The sequence below is a fragment of the Nyctereutes procyonoides genome, unplaced genomic scaffold, assembly GCF_905146905.1.
Source record: "Nyctereutes procyonoides isolate TBG_1078 unplaced genomic scaffold, NYPRO_anot_genome, whole genome shotgun sequence".
Lineage (NCBI taxonomy): Eukaryota > Metazoa > Chordata > Mammalia > Carnivora > Canidae > Nyctereutes > Nyctereutes procyonoides.
Genome location: NW_026575141.1, coordinates 5,493,594 through 5,514,524, shown reverse-complemented (window position 1 = coordinate 5,514,524; position 20,931 = coordinate 5,493,594). Strand labels below are relative to the sequence as shown.

The 20,931-nt window shown below is 45.1% G+C and overlaps 1 protein-coding gene across 3 annotated transcripts in view; it reads left to right on the top strand.

The window, feature by feature from the left end:
• GARIN1A (golgi associated RAB2 interactor 1A) overlaps positions 1 to 11,652 on the top strand; it is a 43,162-nt gene extending 31,510 nt beyond the window's left edge. For all 3 annotated transcript variants that reach the window (XM_055307470.1, XM_055307468.1, XM_055307469.1), the window contains 4 exons: positions 3,720 to 3,904; positions 4,837 to 5,086; positions 6,779 to 6,897; positions 11,305 to 11,652. In XM_055307470.1, the coding sequence (XP_055163445.1) occupies positions 3,741 to 3,904; positions 4,837 to 5,086; positions 6,779 to 6,897; positions 11,305 to 11,500 (729 nt within the window). In that variant the 5' untranslated portion in view covers positions 3,720 to 3,740 and the 3' untranslated portion in view covers positions 11,501 to 11,652. The remainder of the gene's footprint in view (positions 1 to 3,719; positions 3,905 to 4,836; positions 5,087 to 6,778; positions 6,898 to 11,304) is intronic.
• The last annotated feature ends 9,279 nt before the right edge of the window (positions 11,653 to 20,931 follow it).

The window sequence follows — 20,931 nt, the reverse complement described above, 5'->3', positions numbered from 1 at the left end:
TTGAGGGCTGTGGGTTTCCTGGGAGCCTGCCTTGCTGTTCTGGCCAGCACACTGCTGTCTTGGCATAACCATAGTGCAGTCATTTTCCTCATGTATACAGAGAGAATGAGTGAAAAATGGAATAAGACTACATGACTGCCAGTGTGTAGTGCGAAGGAAAGGGGAGATAAAAGGCCCTGCTCACCCCCAATCTTTCCTTGACTTCCTTGTTTGTTACCTATCACATTCCTTGATGTCATGCCTGCCATTGTGAGCCGACAGGCCCTCCCTGGCCTGGTGGACAGCCTGTAAGTCAGGAGGGGAAGTGGAACTGTGGAGGTGGGGGGAGCAGTGGTCACATCAACATCTTGAAATTGGGCTGGGTCTGCGTGGAGCCCCAGAGATGTTCCCCAGCCCATTCTTCCCAAGAACCAATGAGTAAAATTAGGGGCCTCCCACCTGAGGTCAGGGAACCAGGCCCTGGAGTGGAACTTGGGGTGGAAGATGGCCTTCTTTGTCAACTGATTCATTCTCCAGAATTCAACTTGTTCTCTGACTCAGTGGTGTTTGAAAGCAACTTTATCCAGGTACCCGTGTGCAGCTCAGAGCCCACTCTCTTTCCCTTTCCAAAATTTGTTCCTGAAGGTTGGTCCAAAGGAGCTATGGCCTTGGAAAGCCCTGGGGAGGAGAAGGAAGCCGCTATGGCTAGAGACCACCAGAGGGTCTGGATCCCAAATTCAGCTCAGTTTATGCCTACAATATCATGGGGCTCCCCGCAAGTCATAGGCTTTCAGGAAATAGAATTATACCCTGCAAAAGGGTACATTAGAGCTCAGTCTCCAAGCAGGGTCCATACGCACCCTCTCAGAATGTCTGCTCTGAAATCCAACTTCCTCTCTCTGGGATGGTTTGGAAATAGCCTTGTTGGAGAGCCAAGCCCCTAGAATTGGCCTTGCCCAAATTCTAAATCTCCTAAAGGATAGTGATATGGCCAATGGAAGTGACCATTTTGGGCCTGGGAAGCATGGGGCCATTGAGAGTATGGGGTGGTCATTTTAGCTTTTGGCACATGGCACATGGTGGAACATGTGACTCTTGGTCTTGGGGTCGTGAGTTCAAGCCCCACATTGGGGGTAAATTTTACTTTTAAAAAATGCATTACATCTCACTGAGGGGCTGCCCGCCTCCCTCTAGAGATCTAGCTGGGACCTGCACACCTGTGTTGCTTTGCAGGTGTGGCATAACCAGCTCCTCAGTCAGCAAACTGTGTGCTGTGGGGGGGGGGGGGGCAGAAGATGTAAAGAGAGATTAGACAGTGTCCCTGGCCAAGGAGCTTATGAATTTGTCAATTTAGAGGGCATGTTATAAAATGGTAACTGCTAAGAAAGCTCTGTCGGGTGGTTTGGAACTGCTGATCCCTAAAGCATGAGCAGAGAGAGGGGCGCCAGTGTCTAGGGAGTTCAGAGCCCTCTTTGGACTTTGGCAGTTGAAGAAGGCTCCCCCAAAGAGGGGGTTACACCATTCTTTGAGGTATTGCTGAGACTTTGGTAAGTGGAAGAGCAGGGGGAGGACATTCAGGCCAAGGTACTTCGAGCACCTGGGTAAAGGCAGGAGGCTGGAATGCACAGGGAGGGTCTGCAGTCAGGAATCCCTGTGATGGAGTCATAAAGCAGTGAGGAGTTACAGGAGAGGGTGGAGACAATTTGAGCTTAGCTTGGAGACGCATTCACACAACAGCAAGCTCCTCCCTTACAAAGTCCCCCAGATTTCAGAGAGCCAGTTCATGGCTCCTGGTGCTCCCTGGTTCCTGCACTACTCCAGGGGGCTGCACAGTGGGGCCATTAGCTGGCAACCTAGTAGAAGGGGTGCTCCTTCCTAACACAGTCTCGGTGGAGAAGGAAATTCAGACTCAGGATACCAAATTCCAGTCCTTTCTATTTAGGTGTGATATTTTGACAGGAGGTTTACTCTCTTAATATGTTCCCTTTGACCTGATATTAAAATTGTTTATATTCTCTGGATGGACACGTAGCAAATCGGGCAGCAGAAAACTCAGACTGTACTAGGGAGGAGGAAAGCCTGCCTGCTGAAGCTGCCCCATGGGGGAATTAAAAGTTTGAGGGGCGCCTGGGTGACACAGTCAGTTGAGCGTTGTATTCTTGGTTTCTGCCCTGGTTGTAATCTTTTTTTTTTTTCATTAAAGATTTTATTTATTTATTCATGAGAAACACAGAGAGAGGAGAGAGAGAGAGAGGCAGAGACACAGGCAGAGGGAGAAGCAGGCTCCATTAGGGAGCCTAATGTGGGACTCATCCCAGGTCTCCAGGATCATGCCCTGGGCTGAAGGCGGCGCTAAACCGCTGAGCCACCCGACTGCCCCCTGGTTGTGATCTTGGGGTCATGGGATCCAGCGCAGCATTGGGCTCCATGCTCAGCACAGAGTCTAAGATTCTCTCTCCCTCTCCCTCTGCCCCCCTCACTCATGGTCACTGTATATTAAATAGATTAAATAAATCTTTTTAAAAATGTTTACTTGAAAGGATCCAAGTTACACAATTAGGTGGCTCTTTCTCCCCTCTCCTCAGAATCACCCCTCTGCTATCACCGCTAAGAAGCATCATCCAAGAACATTTATTTAGCACTTACTTTTAATATGTGCAGCCCTGTGTTTTATAATACATATATGACTCTCATTCCACAACATGGGCTCCAAGAAATATTTTTTTCTTCCTTCAAAATAAAAATAGAGTTTTCTAGGAGCACCCTCTAGTTAGGTTTGCAGGAACTTAAATTTCAGTCCTTCCTGTGGCTTTCCTCTTGTCCCCAGTGAACATGGCTGTGAAATGGTTCTGATGGTCCTACAAAGTCTAGAACATTGGGACTAGGTCCTCTGGTCTTGGGAACATAGGGGTCACCCTTCAAATGTTCCTTACCCTGATCCCTGTGGTTCCTTGGAGGCTTCTCTGCCCACTCTGGACAGTGAGGTGGGGGTGTCTTAGCTGAAACGCTGTGTCCAGTGCCAAGCATCCAGTCTCCCTGTCTTTCCACAGCCTCAGATGCTGCAAGAAAACAGGTTCTTAAGTTTATTCAAGATCCGGCAACAACCTGGGCCCTCCCTGATGCTGGGCTGCCTGAGTCTTCCCCATTCAAAGCTCTTACCTCACTCTCCTCCTCTTCTAGAACTTTCTTTACACAATCTCCCTTCCAGATCATTAGAAACCTGGCTGGCTTCTTCTACCCAAGGATGAAGGAGTAAAATGTCGATGTCTCTCAGCTTTTTCTTACTAATGCATCCTTTTAACATTAAATAAATGTTATACCTAATGAGGTTGGGCCAAGCATGAGGTAGACTTTTGATTTTGGTCAGGTTGTGATCTCAGGGTTGTGGGATCCAGCCCCACAAAGGGCTCCCTGATCAGTGTGGGAGTCTGCTTGTCCCTCCCCTTTCTCCTTTGCCCCCCTCCCCATTTCAAATAAATAAATAAATAAAAATCTTTAAAGCTAGATAAAACAGAGGACACAAAGAAGGGTAACACAGTTTCCTGTTACCAGTAAACTGATCTGTCTGGGGAAACCCACACAAAGATGGATGCTGATCATGGCCCAGCCCAATATACTGCACACCAGCAAGAAACCCAGGTGCTCTAAGCATGTCACCAAGTTGAAGTGCTGCAGCACTTGTATTTGTCCACCCTGTCTTCTGCTTCTCTCTGACCTATGTACCTGGGGCTGATTTCTAGGTCACTAAGCCCGGGAATTGGATGGATGTCTATGAAGGGTCTACCACTGTGATCCTCGGGGTGACCTCCTCGGTGCCCTCCTTGCCACTTCCCAACGTCCTCCTGATGGCCAACGTCACCTGGCCCCAGGGTCAGCTTTCCTCCTGGAGCACGCCTGATTGTGCTCCAGTGGTCACCCTCAGCAGGTAAAGTAAGGCTTGAGGGAGGAGCCAGAAGAGGTGGGATGACCACATTGTTTTGCAGTTGGATTTTAGATAAAAGAAAGGACAGTGTGTTCATGTATAAACTATGTAGAATTCATTCATTAATTTAACAAATGTTTATTTAGTGTCTGAGTGTACTAGGCACTGTGCTTGGTGCTATGGGTATAGAGTACTAGTCCCTGTCTCAGCCTGGTCTTTGAGGATCTTGGCTCCCATTTATTTATTTATTTAGATTTATTGCTATTGATTTATTTAATATTTATTTATCTCTATATTTATATATTCCTTATATTTTTATTTGTATATTGTCTTTATAGATATATAAATCTATGTATATTTATAGACTTAGAGGGTTCCCCTCCCCCCAAAAGGTGAGGGGTATGAAAATCAGATGGGATAATGGAATGTTAAAATTGAAAAAAAACCTACCGAATGTATAGAACATTCATTCTTCTTACTCTCAACACAGCTAACTAGGATTTGGGGGAGAGATCTGGAAATGGAGTCAGAACACCTCAGTTGTGGGTCCTACTAATGAAGATCTAAACTTTCGCAGATCAGTTAGCTGTTCTGGCCCTCAGTTTCAACATCTATAAAATGGAATTAATAATATCTTTCTTTCATCAAAGAGTTGTTGTAAGGATTGAATGAGATGTTATGCAACGACTATCAGCCATTATTATTGATGTGGGCAGGTACTTTAGTGACAAAGGCCCTGGAAGTCAGAGAAGAGTTGTTCTTGGTAATCATTCCCCCTTGTAGGCTTCGAGCTTTCTCCCAGGGGCATGTCCCCCAACCCACTCAAGCAGAGATAGGAGGGAGTCTAATGAGGATGGGCCAAGTGTGAGGTAGGCACCGCATGATTGATTGAACTGGTGAGCTTCTTGCTATGGGAAGTTCCTGGTTGTGTCTAGGATTCTTCCCCTGAAGTTTGTGGAGCTACAAATCTGTGACCGGCTCCAACGCATCCTGAGGGTTAGGACCGTGACTGAAAAGATCTACTACCTGAGGCTCCACGAAAAACATCCAGAGGCTGTGTTTCAATTCTGGATCCGCTTGGTGAAAATTCTGCAGAAAGGTCTGTCCATCACCACCAAAGACCCGAGAATCCAATTCACTCACTGCCTGGTGCCCAAAATGTCCAACAGCTCCACTTCAACAACAGTAAGTGGGGCCTCCAGCCAAGACCTACAGCGAGTCGGGGGCACAGGGCGCACGGCACCTCAGAGGATGATGGATATTAGAGTCTAGTGTTGTAGGGACCAACTCCATTTTCCATGGCCAATGAGGCACACACCCTGAACTGAGGTCTACAAACATGAAAAGCAAATTCATTTACTGCTCCTAAAAAAGAGCTATAAAGTGCTTAACTCACTTAAAAACAGTTTCGTCGGGTTTTCCCCTCCCAATATTATAAAGAGATAATACTCACTGAAGAAAATTAGAAAATTATAGAACAATTTCCCCCACTTCTTCCCAGCCCCACGCAAATCACTTGGAACATTCTGCATATTTCTTTTTCTTTCTAGTCTTCCATTTTATTTATTCTTCTTCTTCTTTTTTATTGTTTGATTTTTTATTAGATTTTGGCATTAAAGTTATGCTGTCTTCTTAACATCAACTGAAGAATTTTGCATGTGCTTTCACATCATTGAGTATTTCAAAACTTTGAAAACATTTATTCTTTAAAGGCTAGAGGCTAGATTGAATTTGCTAAGAGTCCATGTCATCCAGGTTCTATCTATCTGTCATCTATCTATCTATCTATCTATCTATCTATCTATCTATCTATCTATCTACCTATCTTCTCCAAGTTTTTATTTAAATTCCAGTTAGTTGGCATACAGTGTAATACTGGTTTCTACTAGTTTCAAGTGTAGAATTCAGTAATGCATCACACACCTACAGCACCTGGTGCTCATCACAAGTGTCCTCCTTAATCCCCATCAACTTTTTAACCCATCCCCACCCACCCCTCCAGCAACCCTCAATTTGTTGTCTATTGTTAAGAGTCTGTTTCCTGGTTTTGCCTCTTTCTTTCCCTCTATGTTCATTCATTTTGTTTCTTAAACAGTTTTCCATTTTAAATTAATTTTTACTTTATAGATTTGAGGATATTAAATATATAATGTTTCTGAATGTTGCTTTTTTCGACTTAGAATACATCAGAAGCATTTTCCCATTTCTTTTTAAAGCTCTTTATGCACATCATTTTGATAATTTCATGCTGTTCAGTAGTTGTATGAATGAATTAAAATTCACTTTGCCATTCTCCTATTATCAGCCACTTCGAATTGTTTCTAACTTTTCATTATTGTAAGTGATGTTAAAACAAGCATTTATGTGTATGGTCCACATTTCTGATTGTTTCTCAGAATAGATTATTAGAAGTAGAATTCAAAGGGTATGAACATTTTTAAGGCTCTTGATATATATGGCCAGATTATTTCCAGGAAGCAAGCTCATGCAGAAGTATACTCTCTGCAATGCCTTCCGACACACAGAAGGCTTTTCCTGGACCTGCTTAGGGAAGAGGCACAGAAAGAAAGAACTTGATAGGCTAGATTGCCTAAGACTTTCAGATTTTAGTATCTAAACTCGTTCCTCTTGTGGAATTAGGTATCCTATGGCCTCTTAATGTTTGGGAGCAGGAGCCATAGTAGCCCATCAGAGAGAGGAGGTGATCCTGCCATGGCTCAATTGTGGTCTGAGGATTCTGAGGTTTAATGTTTAAGGGACAGTTTCCCAGGTGTAGGCCGGAAGATTCAAGTGAGTTCCTTCAAGGTTCTGGCCTGAGGAGGTCAAGAACTGTCTGAGGGCAGACCTGGTTATCTGACTGTAAATTTCTCCACCCAGCCTGAAAGCAGCCTCCCGTCATCCACTCAGCCCAGCGAAAACTTCATGCTATTGGCAGCTGAGCAGACCAGTGGCAGTTTCTCGAATATCTCAGGAAGACGCCAGCTCACAGCAGACAGGTGGGGTCCTCCACACCGGTTGCTCCAATATCCCTTCCCGCAGCACTGAGCCATGGGTGGTGTCAGTGACACCCTCTGCCAAATTATCTCAGTTCCTTCTTTTTATTCTAGATAATTATGTGAATGACTTCTCCCCTTAGTTTTATTATAAGCCTGTCCTTGAAAACAGGGTTTGTGGCTGATTGGTCTGAATATATCCTAGGCAAATTGTAGTGCTTTCATATAGACAGTGCTCAATAAAAGGAACGAGAGATGAGTAAATTAATTCGAAGAAAGTTAAGCTAATAAAACAGGCTCAAGGAGTTAGATATTCACTATCTCCAGTCCCAGCTCATCAGGATTCCCTGGGTAAGACAGTTCTGAGTTCTCTTTACCTCACTTATCTGTTCTGTAAGATGGACAGAATAAACAGTAAGCCAAAATGGAGATGGCTCCGACACCATTTACTAATTTGCTAAGTAATTATATGGGACTCTATGCAACAAGTGATGGAAAACAAAAGCAAAAACATGCAACTAATACATTGAACAATTACTACTTGAAGGGTGTAATCAAAATGTAAATGTATTTTTGTTTCCCCCCTTTTTTAAAATTTTATTTATTCATTCATTAGAGGCAGAGACACAGGCAGAGGGAGAAGCAGGCTCCACACAGAGATCCCAATGTGGGACTCGATCCCAGGACTCCAGGATCACACCCTGGGCTGAAGGCGGTGCTAAACAGCTGACCCACCCAGGCGTCCCATTGCTTTCCCTTTATAATTTCTTCAGTGGAAGAAGTTTTCTTCCTGCCCCTAGATAAAAGCTGGTTCTCAATTCTGAAATTAAAATGTCTGGTGCCTGATAATGATCAAAAACTCTGAACTGTTTGCACCTTCCCTCAGCCTGGCCTCATGTTCAGATGGTCCTTCATAGTGGGCACTGGGTTGTCACTCTTCTTGTTCTCTTTCTTAATTTGAAAGCTCACTTTTTCTCTTAGGAGCTTTCTTGGGTTCTTTGAAGTCCCATACCTGATACCCCTCTCATGCCCCACTGCAACTCTGGTGATGCTCTGACACCTTCCTTTCATCTGGCCACCACCTCTTGGACCCTGACTCTGCCGCCGTCCACACCACCCAGACACAGCGGTCATAGCCCCTTTGCCCTTTAAGGGAGTCCCCTTGGGCAGGACTTGTCATGACTCCAGGCTGGCTCCCACTCTCTCTTTCTGGTATGGTCCACATTTGACCCTCAGGAAATGTCCTCTTAGATTTGACAAACCACTGGACACAGAAGCAACTCCTCTTCACTCTGCCACCTAAGAGACCCTGCCTTCCATCTTTCCCACCCTTCAGATTTCCTGGGTGGGAGCTCTGCCCCTCCCTACTGGGCCTCCCAGGACCTCTGGGGCCATGGCTCAAGGTTCCTGGGTGGTCCCGGGAAGCCCCTCTCTCTCAGATTGAGGGGAAAAGGCAGCAGCTTTAGACAAAGGACTTTCCATGCTACCTTAGCCTCCCTCTGGGGCACCGTCCCAATGCCAATGACGGTCATGCTGGGTTGGTCTCCCAGGTCACTGTGTGCCTTTATGTGTGCTTTCCAGGCTTGTTTTTGGTTTTGTTTTTAATTTCAAGGTAGTTTTATTGAATTATATAAAATCTTCTTTGGATACTCTCTATATATTGGATCACCTTTGCTTATCTAATAGAGCTGTCACTTTCTCTTTTTTTCTTTCTTTAATTTCTACTTTTGTCCCTTTATTTCTCTTAAGGCATTATCTGCTTTGTATGCTCTTGTATTCTTTCTGGTTTAGGCTTCATTTTGGAAATCTTCATTTCTTTAAAAATGTCTAATTCTTTCTTCAGTTTTATCACCATGTTTATAAATCTTTTAAATTCTGAGTTGTGTTGTTCTTTCATATATTCTATCACTTTCTTAATTTCTTTCAGCTCATTTTGAAATTCTGGGTTGTGGTTTTCACTTGTTTTGCCGGCTCATCTTTTTAGTGTGCTTTCATTGTCTGTAAGCATTTATTATGCTTCATATACTCTTTTTTTTCCTTATATAATTTTGCACAGGGTTTGATTACTCTCCTTTTCTGATGGTTACTTCTGATGTGAAATGATTTTTCTGAACTTTGGGAAACGAGGGTGGGTCAAGCTTTCTGGTCTGGGCTCTAGGTTGTCTTTGTGAAGTGTTTATGGCCTTGTGCTTTCTAGGCCTCCTGGGACTGCGTTCCTCTTCCTGTCTTTTTTTTTTTAATTTTTATTTATTTATGATAGTCACAGAGAGAGAAAGAGAGAGAGGCAGAGACATAGGCAGAGGGAGAAGCAGGCTCCATGCACCGGGAGCCCGATGTGGGATTCGATCCCGGGTCTCCAGGATCGCGCCCTGGGCCAAAGGCAGGTGCCAAACCACTGCGCCACCCAGGGATCCCCCTCTTCCTGTCTTTAGCTGATCTCTCTCTTTTCTTTGCTTCCTCAATTTAGACCCCGTTTCCAATGGTTTTTCCTTAGTATGAGGCTGTGTCTTGCAACAGAGAATGTTAGATGGCTTTGAAAGTTCAAAAGGCACGTATTGTGCCAACCCCTTCCGCCTTTACCACAGCCAGACCCCTTGCACTTCCTCCCAGTTTCCTCCTTCTCAAACTGTCCTGCTGCACTTCCACTGAGAACCTGTGGGAGGTTGGGAGCTCTCCTGTTTTCAGATACATCAGATGCCCTGTTACTTCTCTTTGCTCCCTCATACACAGATGTGGACACCAAGTGCGTCTTGATGCCCTCTGTAGCTGAAATTGTTTATCACGAGCTTTTTCTCCAGCAGGTCTTTATCTGTGAGCCTGAATAGAAGTAGGAGGTAGTTGACCCCCACCCCCATCCCCAACCATGATAAGTTTGCTTCCGTCAGGTGCCTCAGAGATATTACTGGCTCAGGAAAATTTTTTTTATATTAGTTTTTCAACTTGGGAGTTCTTGGACCATATGCCATTTCAGATCTCAGAAGAGCATAAGAATTTTCAGGAGAGACTTACCTTTTGACTCAGAATCCAGGTGGATATAGATGTGGCACCAGATGCATTTTCTTCTGGTGCATCCTTTCACAGAGAAGGTGGCTTTGAGAGTTCTGATTTATGCAAATACCTCAGTCAAGTCCCTGCCTTGCTTGGGCCCAAGACTTTACCTCCTGTGTCTTATGGCCATGAAAATACCCAGGGTCACTAAGACTGACAAGTCCCTCGGGCACCCCTAGCTTCAGCCCGCACTTTGCCTGTCTTTAATATTTGGCCCCTGGGATTTTTCTTTGCTTTTTGTGGGTTTAACAATGCCTTTAAAATTATGTGATTAGGGTCAGCCCCGGTGGTTCAGCGGTTTGGTGCTGCCTGCAGCCTGGGGTGTGATCCTGGAGACCCAGGATCGAGTCCCACATCGGGCTCCCTGCATGGAGCCTGCTTCTCCCTCAGCCTGTGTCTCTGCCCCTCTCTCTCTGTGTCTATGAATAAATGAATAAAATCTTTAAAAAAATTATGTGACTATATTTTATCTAGCATTTCTAGGTGTTTTATACGAAGATTTTTTTAGATTATTCGGCCATTTTGCCAAGTGCTAGCTACATAACTCTAAAATTAGTTTCACTTAAAAAAAAAAACTCAGTGCACTCCTCTTTGAATAGTTACAGTGTGAGTGATTTTTATTTTTTATTTTTCTGGTGCTTTTCTATGGTTCCCCCCCCCTTTTTTATTTAAAATAAGCATGTATCTCACTTAGAATCAAAATTTTAAAAAATTTGGCTACACTGTTTTTCTAGACACATTAAGTGGCTGTGACTTTTTTTAAGTTGTTAATGTTTCAGAGAATTGTCTTAAGGTTTTCTTTGGCTTAGGCTGCTGCCTGGCAGTTTATAGTAGGCATCAGGCAGATCCCAGTGGGCTCAGATCTCACCTTTGAGTCTTAACACATTAGGTTCACAACACATATATGTGACACCTAAGGTTTGGAGGGGTGTCTGTTCCACTCCAGCAGAGCAGGCCTTAGCTTGAGCCTCCCGCCTGCTGGGCTTTCTCTGCTCAAGTCACTCTTGATATATCATACCATATATGCATGTGTCACTGCCGATCATTGCCACATTCACATCTATGTTCAAGGCACATGTATAGGAAATAACATAATTTTAAAACAGTTTTTAATTTTTTTAATTTATGATAGTCAGAGAGAGAGAGAGAGAGAGAGGCAGAGACATAAGCAGGCTCCATGCACCGGGAGCCTGACGTGGGACTCGATCCCGGGTCTCCAGGATCGCGCCCTGGGCCAAAGGCAGGCGCCAAACCACTGCGCCACCCAGGGATCCCCCTAAAACAGTTTTTAAATTAAATTCCTAACAATGCTTTTTTTTTCTTTTATTGCTTCCAACGACCTCAATTTCTGGGCTCCAACAGTAACACCAATGTTGCCATCAAAATAGACAATTTGGACAGCTATAAGACACCCGCGAGAGTGGTATCTCCAGTCAATTTGAACATACCCATGAGAGCTGCCTTGAGCCACAGTCTCTGGGAACAAGAGAATCCAGATGAACACTTCCTGCAGGCTCCTGTTGCCAGTTCCCTAGGAGAGAACCTTTTACGACCCTGATACCTGGCCAAAACAGGGTGATCTTCCCTAGCTTCATTCAGTGCACTAGCTACAACGTCCTTTAATGCTGTTTTCCCACTGTGGGCAAAAGACCATGGGAGAGGTATAATGGTGCTTATAACAAAGTGCTTCTGTACTTCCACCAATAAACCTCCAAGTGAGTTCCTAATTGTTAGAGGTTGTGCTCTGTGGGGCTTCAGGCTGGGGATGGACTTATTAGGAGCAGAATCTCACCCTCTAGGGAGGTAAGTGGGGAAAATGTTCCGTCTGCTAAGTTGAAACCCCAGAGCAGCCAAGCAAAGCCAAAAAATCTAGTCTGGAGGAAAGGGCCAGGGGGAGAAACTCAACTTCCCCTTTCAAAAGGGCAGGGGAATCAGAGGCAGAACTGCTACAAGCCCAAAGTGAAAGAAATCCTGAGAGTGATGCTGACCAACTGGGAGATAACTTTGCATTGCCCCACTTACCTCAAGCAACAAAGCGAGCCTTTACCACCCCAACTGCCATGTTAGTGTATAGCTATGAAGGCTCACCCTGGGCCATGCAAAGCTTGGTTGCTAATAAAGATGTGGCTTCTGGTAGGGATGATGAGGACCACCTGTCACTGGAAGTCCTACTTGTTTTGGTGCTTCCTACCCTGGACCTAATGAAAGCAACCTGGAAGACACAGTAACTGTATATCAGGGACACAGCAGGAGCTTGGGCCAACCTCTGGACCAATGGCAGATCTTTACTTGGAAAATATTACCACAAGATTCCAGAAATATTCATCAAGCTCCTGCTAGATGTCAGACACTGAGCTTGATGCTGGGTATATTAGAGAGAAGGAGGTGGACAAGCTACCTGCCTTGAGGGAGGATGCGGGAGAGATACTGAGCCCTATTCTGGAGACACAAAAAAGCCATTAAGGTCGACATGGTGGTTAAGCCACTGGCCTGCAAATCAAGGCCAGGGGCACTTCTTTTCTAGAGTTCACATGAGTGGAAATAGAGTGATGGAGGGAAAAAGAACACAGCCATCCTCCCCTTGAGCACACTTGGGTGGGCTGAGTGGTAAATCCTGGCCTGACTGGGTCAGCAAAGACATGAGCTGAGAGGATGTCTAATGTTTGTGGGTTTCTTCTTGTCTCCCATAAAAAGAAAAACAAAACAAATTTCCTTCCAGCATGTTACAGTGAAGCTGAGCAAGTGCTGATGAGGGACTGAGAGTAGTCTGAGAGCAGAACTTGGAGGGTGATGTGAAGGGTAACCTTGCTTCCCAGCTTATGCCTGTGGTCCTAGTATCACTAGTGACATATCCATGCTGCTCTTAAAGTGTCCCTGCATGAAGGGTCAATCACTCCACTGATACAGTGTGTTTTACAAACATTTAGGGGATCTGCACCTTCATTTCTATTGCCTTGGTTTAATTTTTTTTTTATTTATTTATGATAGTCACAGAGAGAGAGAGAGAGAGAGGCGGAGACACAGGCAGAGAGAGAAGCAGGCTCCATGCACCGGGAGCCCGACGTGGGATTCGATCCCGGGTCTCCAGGATCGCGCCCCGGGCCAAAGGCAGGCGCCAAACCGCTGCGCCACCCAGGGATCCCTATTGCCTTGGTTTAAAACTCCATCGGCTCTCACCTAGATTACTGTGATAACTCCAGCTGGTCTCCCAACCTCTCCTCATTACAACAATACTAGCTAACTTTATTTTTTTTTAGTTTTATTTTATTTTATTATAAAAGATTTTATGTATTTATTCATAAGAGATAAAGAGAGAGAGGCAGAGACACAAGAAGAGGGAGAAGCAGGCTCCATGCAGGGAGCCTGATGTGGGACTTGATTCCAGGACCCTGGGATCATGACCTGAGCCAAAGGCAGACACTCAACCACTGAGCCACCCAGGTGCCCCACTAGCTAACTTCATTAGCAACTGACCATGTGCCAAACCCTATGCTAAGACTTTATACAGACCACTTAATCCTTACAACTCATTGGGAGGTAGATACTCTTTAAAATATTATTTGTTTGAGAGAAAGAGAGAGAGAGTACAGCAGGCTCCCTGCTGAGCAGGTAGCCCAACAAGGGGCTCGACCCCAGGCCCCTGGGATCATGACCTGAGCTGAAGGCAGATGGATGCCCAACTGGCTGAGCCACCCAGGTGCCCCAGGAGTAGATACTCTTGTTAACACATTTCACAGAGGGTGAATGTGAGCCACAGAGGGGTTCAAGAATTTGCTTAAGGTCATAGAGGGAGTAAGCAGTGGGGCCAGGATCTGAGCCCAGTCTAACTCCAAAAGCCAATAACTCTGATTTCTTTCCAATCCACTTCCCTTCTACACTTCTAAAGAGCAATCTGGGGGATCCCTGGGTGGTGCAGCGGTTTAGCGCCTGCCTTTGGCCCAGGGCACGATCCTGGAGACCCGGGATCAAATCCCACGTCGGGCTCCCGGTGCATGGAGCCTGCTTCTCCCTCTGCCTATGTCTCTGCCTCTCTCTCTCTCTCTCTCACTGTGTGCCTATCATAAATAAATAAAATTTAAAAAAAATAAAGAGCAATCTGTTTGAAACACAAATCTGATTACAGCTTCACCCTTGATAAAAGCCAAACCCTTTGATAGGAAATGACCAGGCGTATTTCTCCAGCCTTTCCACTTCTCCAGAGGCTGCTTCCCTCCCATCTCAAGTTCCCACCATGTTAAACTTAGTGCAGTTTCCTAAATGCACAGTGCATTTACATCCTGCAAGGGTGTGGCATGTCCTTCACTCTGCCCACATCACTTTCCTTGTGTTTCTTCCTATTGTTCTCTTGATACTTGACCTTATCAATGGAGCTCTATGCTCCTATCACATCCTGCGTGTGCCTGTTTATAGCCTTTCTCACACCATTATGGTTGTTTACACGGCCATTTCCTTGGTGGGACTAGGAACTCTTTAAGAACAGATGTCACTTGCTATTAGAGTTCTTTGCCAAGAAAAGGAGCTGACTCTAATTTAAACCAAAGGGAATTTATTGGAAGGATATGGGTTAGCTCACAGATTCAAAGGGGCAGCTGAAAAGCCAGAGCCAGAGCCAGAGTTGAATGCACTGCCATCAGAATAGCTCCATGGATTCAGGTAAGGGCGGCCAACTGAACATCTCATCAAATGCTGCAGCAGGCTGGGTGGTTTCTTAGGAGAAATTGAGGGGTTTCACAAGAGAACAACTTGGAGAATGGATGACTGGTAGCCAATAATAACAAATGTGCAGCACAATGTGACTCTCTGCTCTGTTCAGAGAGGCACTCTGCCATGGGCCTCAAGCATCTCTGCTCATCCTTGCTATGTAAGCCAGATTTCAGGACCTAAATGGGTTGTTTTGCTCACTTGCATGTTTCTGGATAGGGATGAAGAGTTTTATTTTTTTTTTTATTTTTAAAAAGATTTTATTTATTCATGAGACACAGAGAGGGGCAGAGACATAGGCAAAGGGAGAAGCAGGCTCCCTGTGGGAAGCCCAATGCAGGACTCAATCCCTGGACCTGGGATCACAACCTGCACTGAAGGTAGCTCAACCGCTGAGCTACCCAGGTGTCCCAGATTGAAGAGTTTTAGACAAATTGTCTTACTCTTTGTGTTTTCCTTTGAAACCATGTTTTACTCAACACTATGAAGGATTCCATTTTTTTTTGAAGGATTCCATTTTGATGGGCAGACTACACAGTAGCATTTTGGGTCCCCCTTTGGTGTTAACTCAGAGTCAGTGGTCCACGGTTCTTTAAAGTTTCTGTGTTTCCCTTTTATGAGGGCACATTATCAGTGTAAATGGCCCAAGGTCTCTTCAGAGATGCCTAAGAGGAACACTCATGGTAGGCAGTTTACAGTATTAGTAATAGTGTTCCTAGTTAAGGATCCCAGGCTTCCCTTTATTCAAGGAGATGGGCTGTGAGCAGCTGTGGTTCCCTAACTGTATCCATGAGAGCCAGCTTTCACTTCATTGCCTCTCCATTTTATTCCTAGAGACCCTAACTCAGTCCTGATCTTTTAGTTGTCAACAGCCAAATCTAGCTAGTTCAAGCATAAAAGGAACAGCTGAAAGGATATCGAGTAGCTGACAGACTCTCTGGAAAGGCAGGAGAGAAATGCTTAAGGCTTCCAGTTAGGACAAGGAATGATAGCCCAGCCAGGCTGCAGGATGGCTCCAACAAAGACCTCGTGCCCCACTATTGCACACACACACCAGCTCCCCCGTAGCCCTGGCCTGGAGTCCGTCATCCCTGAGTTCTAAAATCAGATACTTCTACTTCCCCCTGCCTCCCAGGGAGACCTCTCTGTGCAGGGCTAACCTCCTTATGTTGCTCATACCCAAGTCGAGGCCTCGTGCAAGTTAGTCTGCTTGGCGGAATTCAGTTTACAGGATGCACCTGAGCTGAAAGGGGGGCTGAAAAAGTAAGGTCTGGTCCCTTTGAGGAGATGAAACTCATAATGTGTAAATCCCAAAAAAGAAGCACAGGCAGCCAGAAGGCATGAAAAATGTCCCCAAAACACCCTTGATTACGTACAGACACAGAATCTCAAAAAGTCAAACCATTCTCAGCTCTCATTATCATGCGTAACTATGCTTCCGGTCCTTGAGTGCCCCAGAATTCTCTTTTTTCCCACTGAGATTATAGATCCCGTTCACTAGCTTAGAGACAGCCTCTTAAACATTCTAATGCTCTCTCAAAACCTTAGCGATGTGGGATCCCTGGGTGGTGCAGCGGTTTGGCGCCTGCCTTTGGCCCAGGGCACAATCCTGGAGACCTGGGATTGAATCCCACATCGGGCTCCCGGTGCATGGAGCCTGCTTCTCTCTCTGACTATCATAAATAAATAAAAATTAGAAAAAAAAAAAAACCTTGGAGATGTGCAAGTATTCAGGGCCTTCTAAAAGGGACGGGGTCAGGCAAGGGCAATGGCAAGTACGTGATCCAACTCAACTTTCTTGTCTCCCAAAGGCTTTGAATTCCTTTTTCTACATCACATCAAGGAATTTCTGGCCTCTCATTCTCTAATGTAAACCAGGTTGAATCTAGCTTTGCTTCAGCCAACACAGCAAACTAAGAAATATACAGAGCTGTGAGAAATAGCACAATTATGATGTAATCTCTGGTAAGAGCATCCATATCAGTAAAATCAGCCTTATCGAAAACTCTGCTCTCCCTCCTTGACGGAGTGCCTTAAAAGTTCTCCTAATCAGTATTCACACACTTGACTTCAATCTGTTTTCCTGGGTAAATATTCTCTTCCCTTTGCTGATTCCCATACTTACCTACCCACACCTGCTGGGGCATCATGGCACTGAATTCTGGTTGCTGGCGGAGTACCATGGAGGGGATTGTTCAATACCCTCCTGTAAGGAGAGATGGACTTCCTCTCCCATGGGATGGGCAGCAGGGAGTGTTGAGAAAGACCTGAGGGTTTGGGTCATCCAGGTCTTCTCTGTTATCCCTGCTCCAGCTGATGGAATCTCGCTGTTACATTGTGCCTCTTTTACACAAGACACCAGATGGAAGCTGTGATCTTGACAGCCTTCATAATGCAACAACTGAGAGACCCAAATCTGTTTTCTTTTAACTTTTGTTCTTTTTAAGTTATTCGGTGTCATTAGAAGCATCTATTGTACCCCAGTGTCCTGGAATTCTTCATACCCTTACTATGCTCCTAGCAGCAAGCACCTACTTGCAGCAGATACCTTCTGCCGTCAAGTGGCCCTAGCTATCAACAACTGGTCATTTAATGAGCTGGGGACCATTGACAGGTAAGTTCTCACCCCAGAATATTGTTGGAATCTTGCCACATTCTATGCCATCTTGTTGGGCTACTAAACTCCCTGGGGACCTATGACCAGCAATCCACTCTCTAGTACCAATCTGTATATCAGAGTTCTTCAGGTGCAAGCAACAGGAGTGACTCTGAGGCAGAAAGAGCTTGGGTTTGGTGTCCTCTTGTCCATTTGAGAATGGCTCAGATAATCAAAGAGGCCATCGAAGAAACTGGAATGGCTGGAAGGGGCAGACCCAGGGCAGCACCCAGGACTTGGATTTAATCTATGCTCTGTTGGGACACTCGATGGGATGAATAAGTCTTCAGCGTGTTCTCTGTCCTTGTGTTTATTCATTTAACATTCAGTGTCCCAGGAATCCTAGCTTGGGCCTTGTGACTCCATGTGCCAGTTACTTCTCTCCTCCCTCCAAATCCAGTCCTCCTTTCTCCCCCTTCTCCATTGGTTCCTGCCTCTTCTCCTTGCTGATCTGTATAGGCTACACCCAAGGGCCCTTTGCCTCTGGAGCCCAGGTGGGTTTGGCTAGTGGGAAGTCCAGGTAGGAGGTGAGAGGGAGGGAGGAGAATGAGGTCGAGACAATTCCTCCCTCCCTTGTAGTCACATAAGGTACGATGTAGGAAAGATGTTAGGGTTCAGAGCCAATGGCCCAGAAAGAATTCTTGAGATGTCTTTGGTGCAAAAAGGTGGTTTTATTAAAGTCCAGGGACAGGACCCTTGGGCAGACAGAGCTGCACTCGGATCACGAGGAGTGGCCCATTATATATTTTCAAGTTGGGAGGGGGTTAGGGTTAGTGTGAGTCCCTGAGGAATTTTGGAAGCAAAGTTTCCAGGACTTGAGGGGACTAGCTATTGTTAGGAAAAGGTCATTTATTACTGTCTAATAAAACCTTAGTCATGAGACCCTTCAGATGTATATTGATGGGTCATATGCTTGGGGAAAGATTGTTAACGTGTACCTTAGGGGGTAGAGATAAAGGAAGTATCCAAAGGAATTTTTATATGTTAAAGTAGACATACAGGATGCTGGCGGTTGGACTAAGATTGCCTTTTGCCCTTAACAAAGCATTAACATCGAGGCAGGTGAATCCCTAGAGGAATGTCACTCTGCCGGTCTCAAGGACTTGTCAATGGCTATAGGTAGTAAGGAAATGTCATTTTTCTTTTGCCTTTTGTTTTGCACATCAAGATGGGCTGTGTCCCTGAACAGAAAGAGACTGCTCATTTCATGGTGGCCTCTTCTTCTCAACACTTTCCTAGTGATGGATAGGTGGAAGGCAGGCAGGCTGGGACAAACGGCCCCCACCCTAAGAAGAAACCACCCTTAAAAGGATTTTATACCACTCTGGAAGGAGCCCTCTACCCTTTCCCACCTGATAGATAGATGACAAAACCCTGATTGAATGACAGGCTCAGGGAGGGGTCATCAGATTAAAACGACCCACTAGCAAGCCCATTAAAACCCCTAGATTTAGAACTCCAGCGCAACCGTCTCAGGTCCCCTCCTTCCTCCAGAGCTTCGTATTATCACTTTGCTACTGCTCAACAAACTTGGTTTTGCCACCTACCACTCTATCTGGTCTACCTCTTCCTTCTTCAAAGCAGTGTGACCAAGAACCACAGGTATCAACGGAGAAAAAAAATCCTATAACACTAGTTCCAGGAGTCACTCACGCTGCTAACTCTTCAGGTCCATTGTAAATACTTAAGCTGAATTTTCTATACTGAGCAGGAATGTCATCCCCTTCCTCCTGAAGTTTCCTCTTGGTAAGCTTCCCTCCACCGACCTCACCCTGTTCCAGAGCTATGACCAAGCGGCCCTGGCTACAGGACAATGGCTGGGCTAGTCTATTGCTTCTCTTCTGGTTCCCTCCTATCCCCCAAACCTGGTTCCCTTAACATTCATTTGTGGTAAAGACCTGCCAATAGTTTTCCAATGAATTCCCTTTGGCTTGGGTTGACCTGTCAATTTTCTGCTTACAGCCCTGAAGTGTAACTGTGACAGTGTTCCCAGAAAAATGGATGCTGTGTAGGCAAATATGTCAACCATTGGTATCTTACCCGTTTGTGTATCCTCCAATAACTGGTTCCTGCTAGACACCCAATTAAAGCTTGTTAAATAAACCCGTTTCTGCCAGAGTCAGCTCTGGTGCCCCACATCATTCTTCCCAACCCCAACACCCCCCAACAAAGGAAGAAACTATGGCCTTTGCTGAATGGACTTCATCATTAAAATGATTCCTCAAACTATTTCTTAGATGAAAATAACACCAGGGGGGAACCCTGGGTGGCGCAGCGGTTTAGCACCTGCCTTTGGCCCAGAGCGCGATCCTGGAGATCCAGATCGAATCCCACATCCGGCTCCCGGTGCATGGAGCCTGCTTCTCCCTCTGCCTATGTCTCTGCCTCTCTCTCTCTCTCTGTGTGTGTGTGTGACTATCATAATTAATTAATTAATTAAAAACTCTTGACCTATGGGGTAAAAAAAAAAAAGAAAGAAAGAAAGAAAGAAAATAACACCAGGGGATCCCTGGATGGCTCAGTGGTTTGGTACCTGCCTTCGGCCCAGGGTGTGATCCTGGAGTCCTGGGATCAAGTCCCACGTGGGGCTCCTTGCATGAAGCCTGCTTCTCCCTCTGCCTATGTCTCTGCCTCTTTTTCTCTCTCTGTGTCTCTCATGAATAAATAAATAAAACCTTAAAAAAAAAGAAAATAATACCACATGAGGGATTAGTAAAGCTTTTAATAGCCAATAAACACATAATTTAAAGGAGAAAAGAAACAAAACATCGTGATCCAGTGTCAATTAGAGCCCACCAGGATATGACATTTGCAAAAACAATTGTCAAAACAATGCAAGAATGCATCTTGAAGTTTCTGAAGTGGAATTCAGAGAAATGTCCTCAAGGAATAATATCAAGACAGACTCATTTGAAATGTGCGATGGAATGAGATTAAAGCCTCACAAATGGCATCTTACAAAAAATAACAGCTGGTCAATTAAGAGTCTAGTGTTATTGATGAGACAGCAGGTAGAGGAAGCAGAGATCCCAGGGACACCAAAAGTGTAGAAATGAGTGGTCTCGAAGTGCATCCTGAGGATACCAAGGAATTCACCAAGCTCTCAGAATCAAGGGCCTTTGATTTAGAAAACAAAACACAGAGGTCTTATTTTCACCAAGAATCCTATTAAGTCAAATTCACCAGAATCTCCCTTACTCCTCAATATTTTTCATCTACCAACTCCCACCTGTCCCTTAGCTATACATCCCCACTTGCCCAGGTACATTGGGAGTTGAGCCCAACGCCTGTCCCCTCACTGCAAAATTCCATCATAATGGTCCCTATACCAATTGTGAAAGCTCCCCCTGCCCTGCCCCCACCATAAAGTCCTGCTTAAAAACCAAACAAAAACAAAAAAGAGAACAACAAAAAAAAACATAAAGCCCACAAGGGTTCAATGAAATCCAAGTTCTGTGGTTTCAATACTGGGAAACAACTTAGAGTGGTAAAGCTTCATAAAACAGGCATTTACGAATGAACATTTAGAATTATTAAAGCTAAGGCCACTTACAGAAGCTATAACTTGAATGGAAACAACCAGAAATACAGCAATCTAGAGACATTTTGAGAAGGGGTTGTTGTGGCTTTTG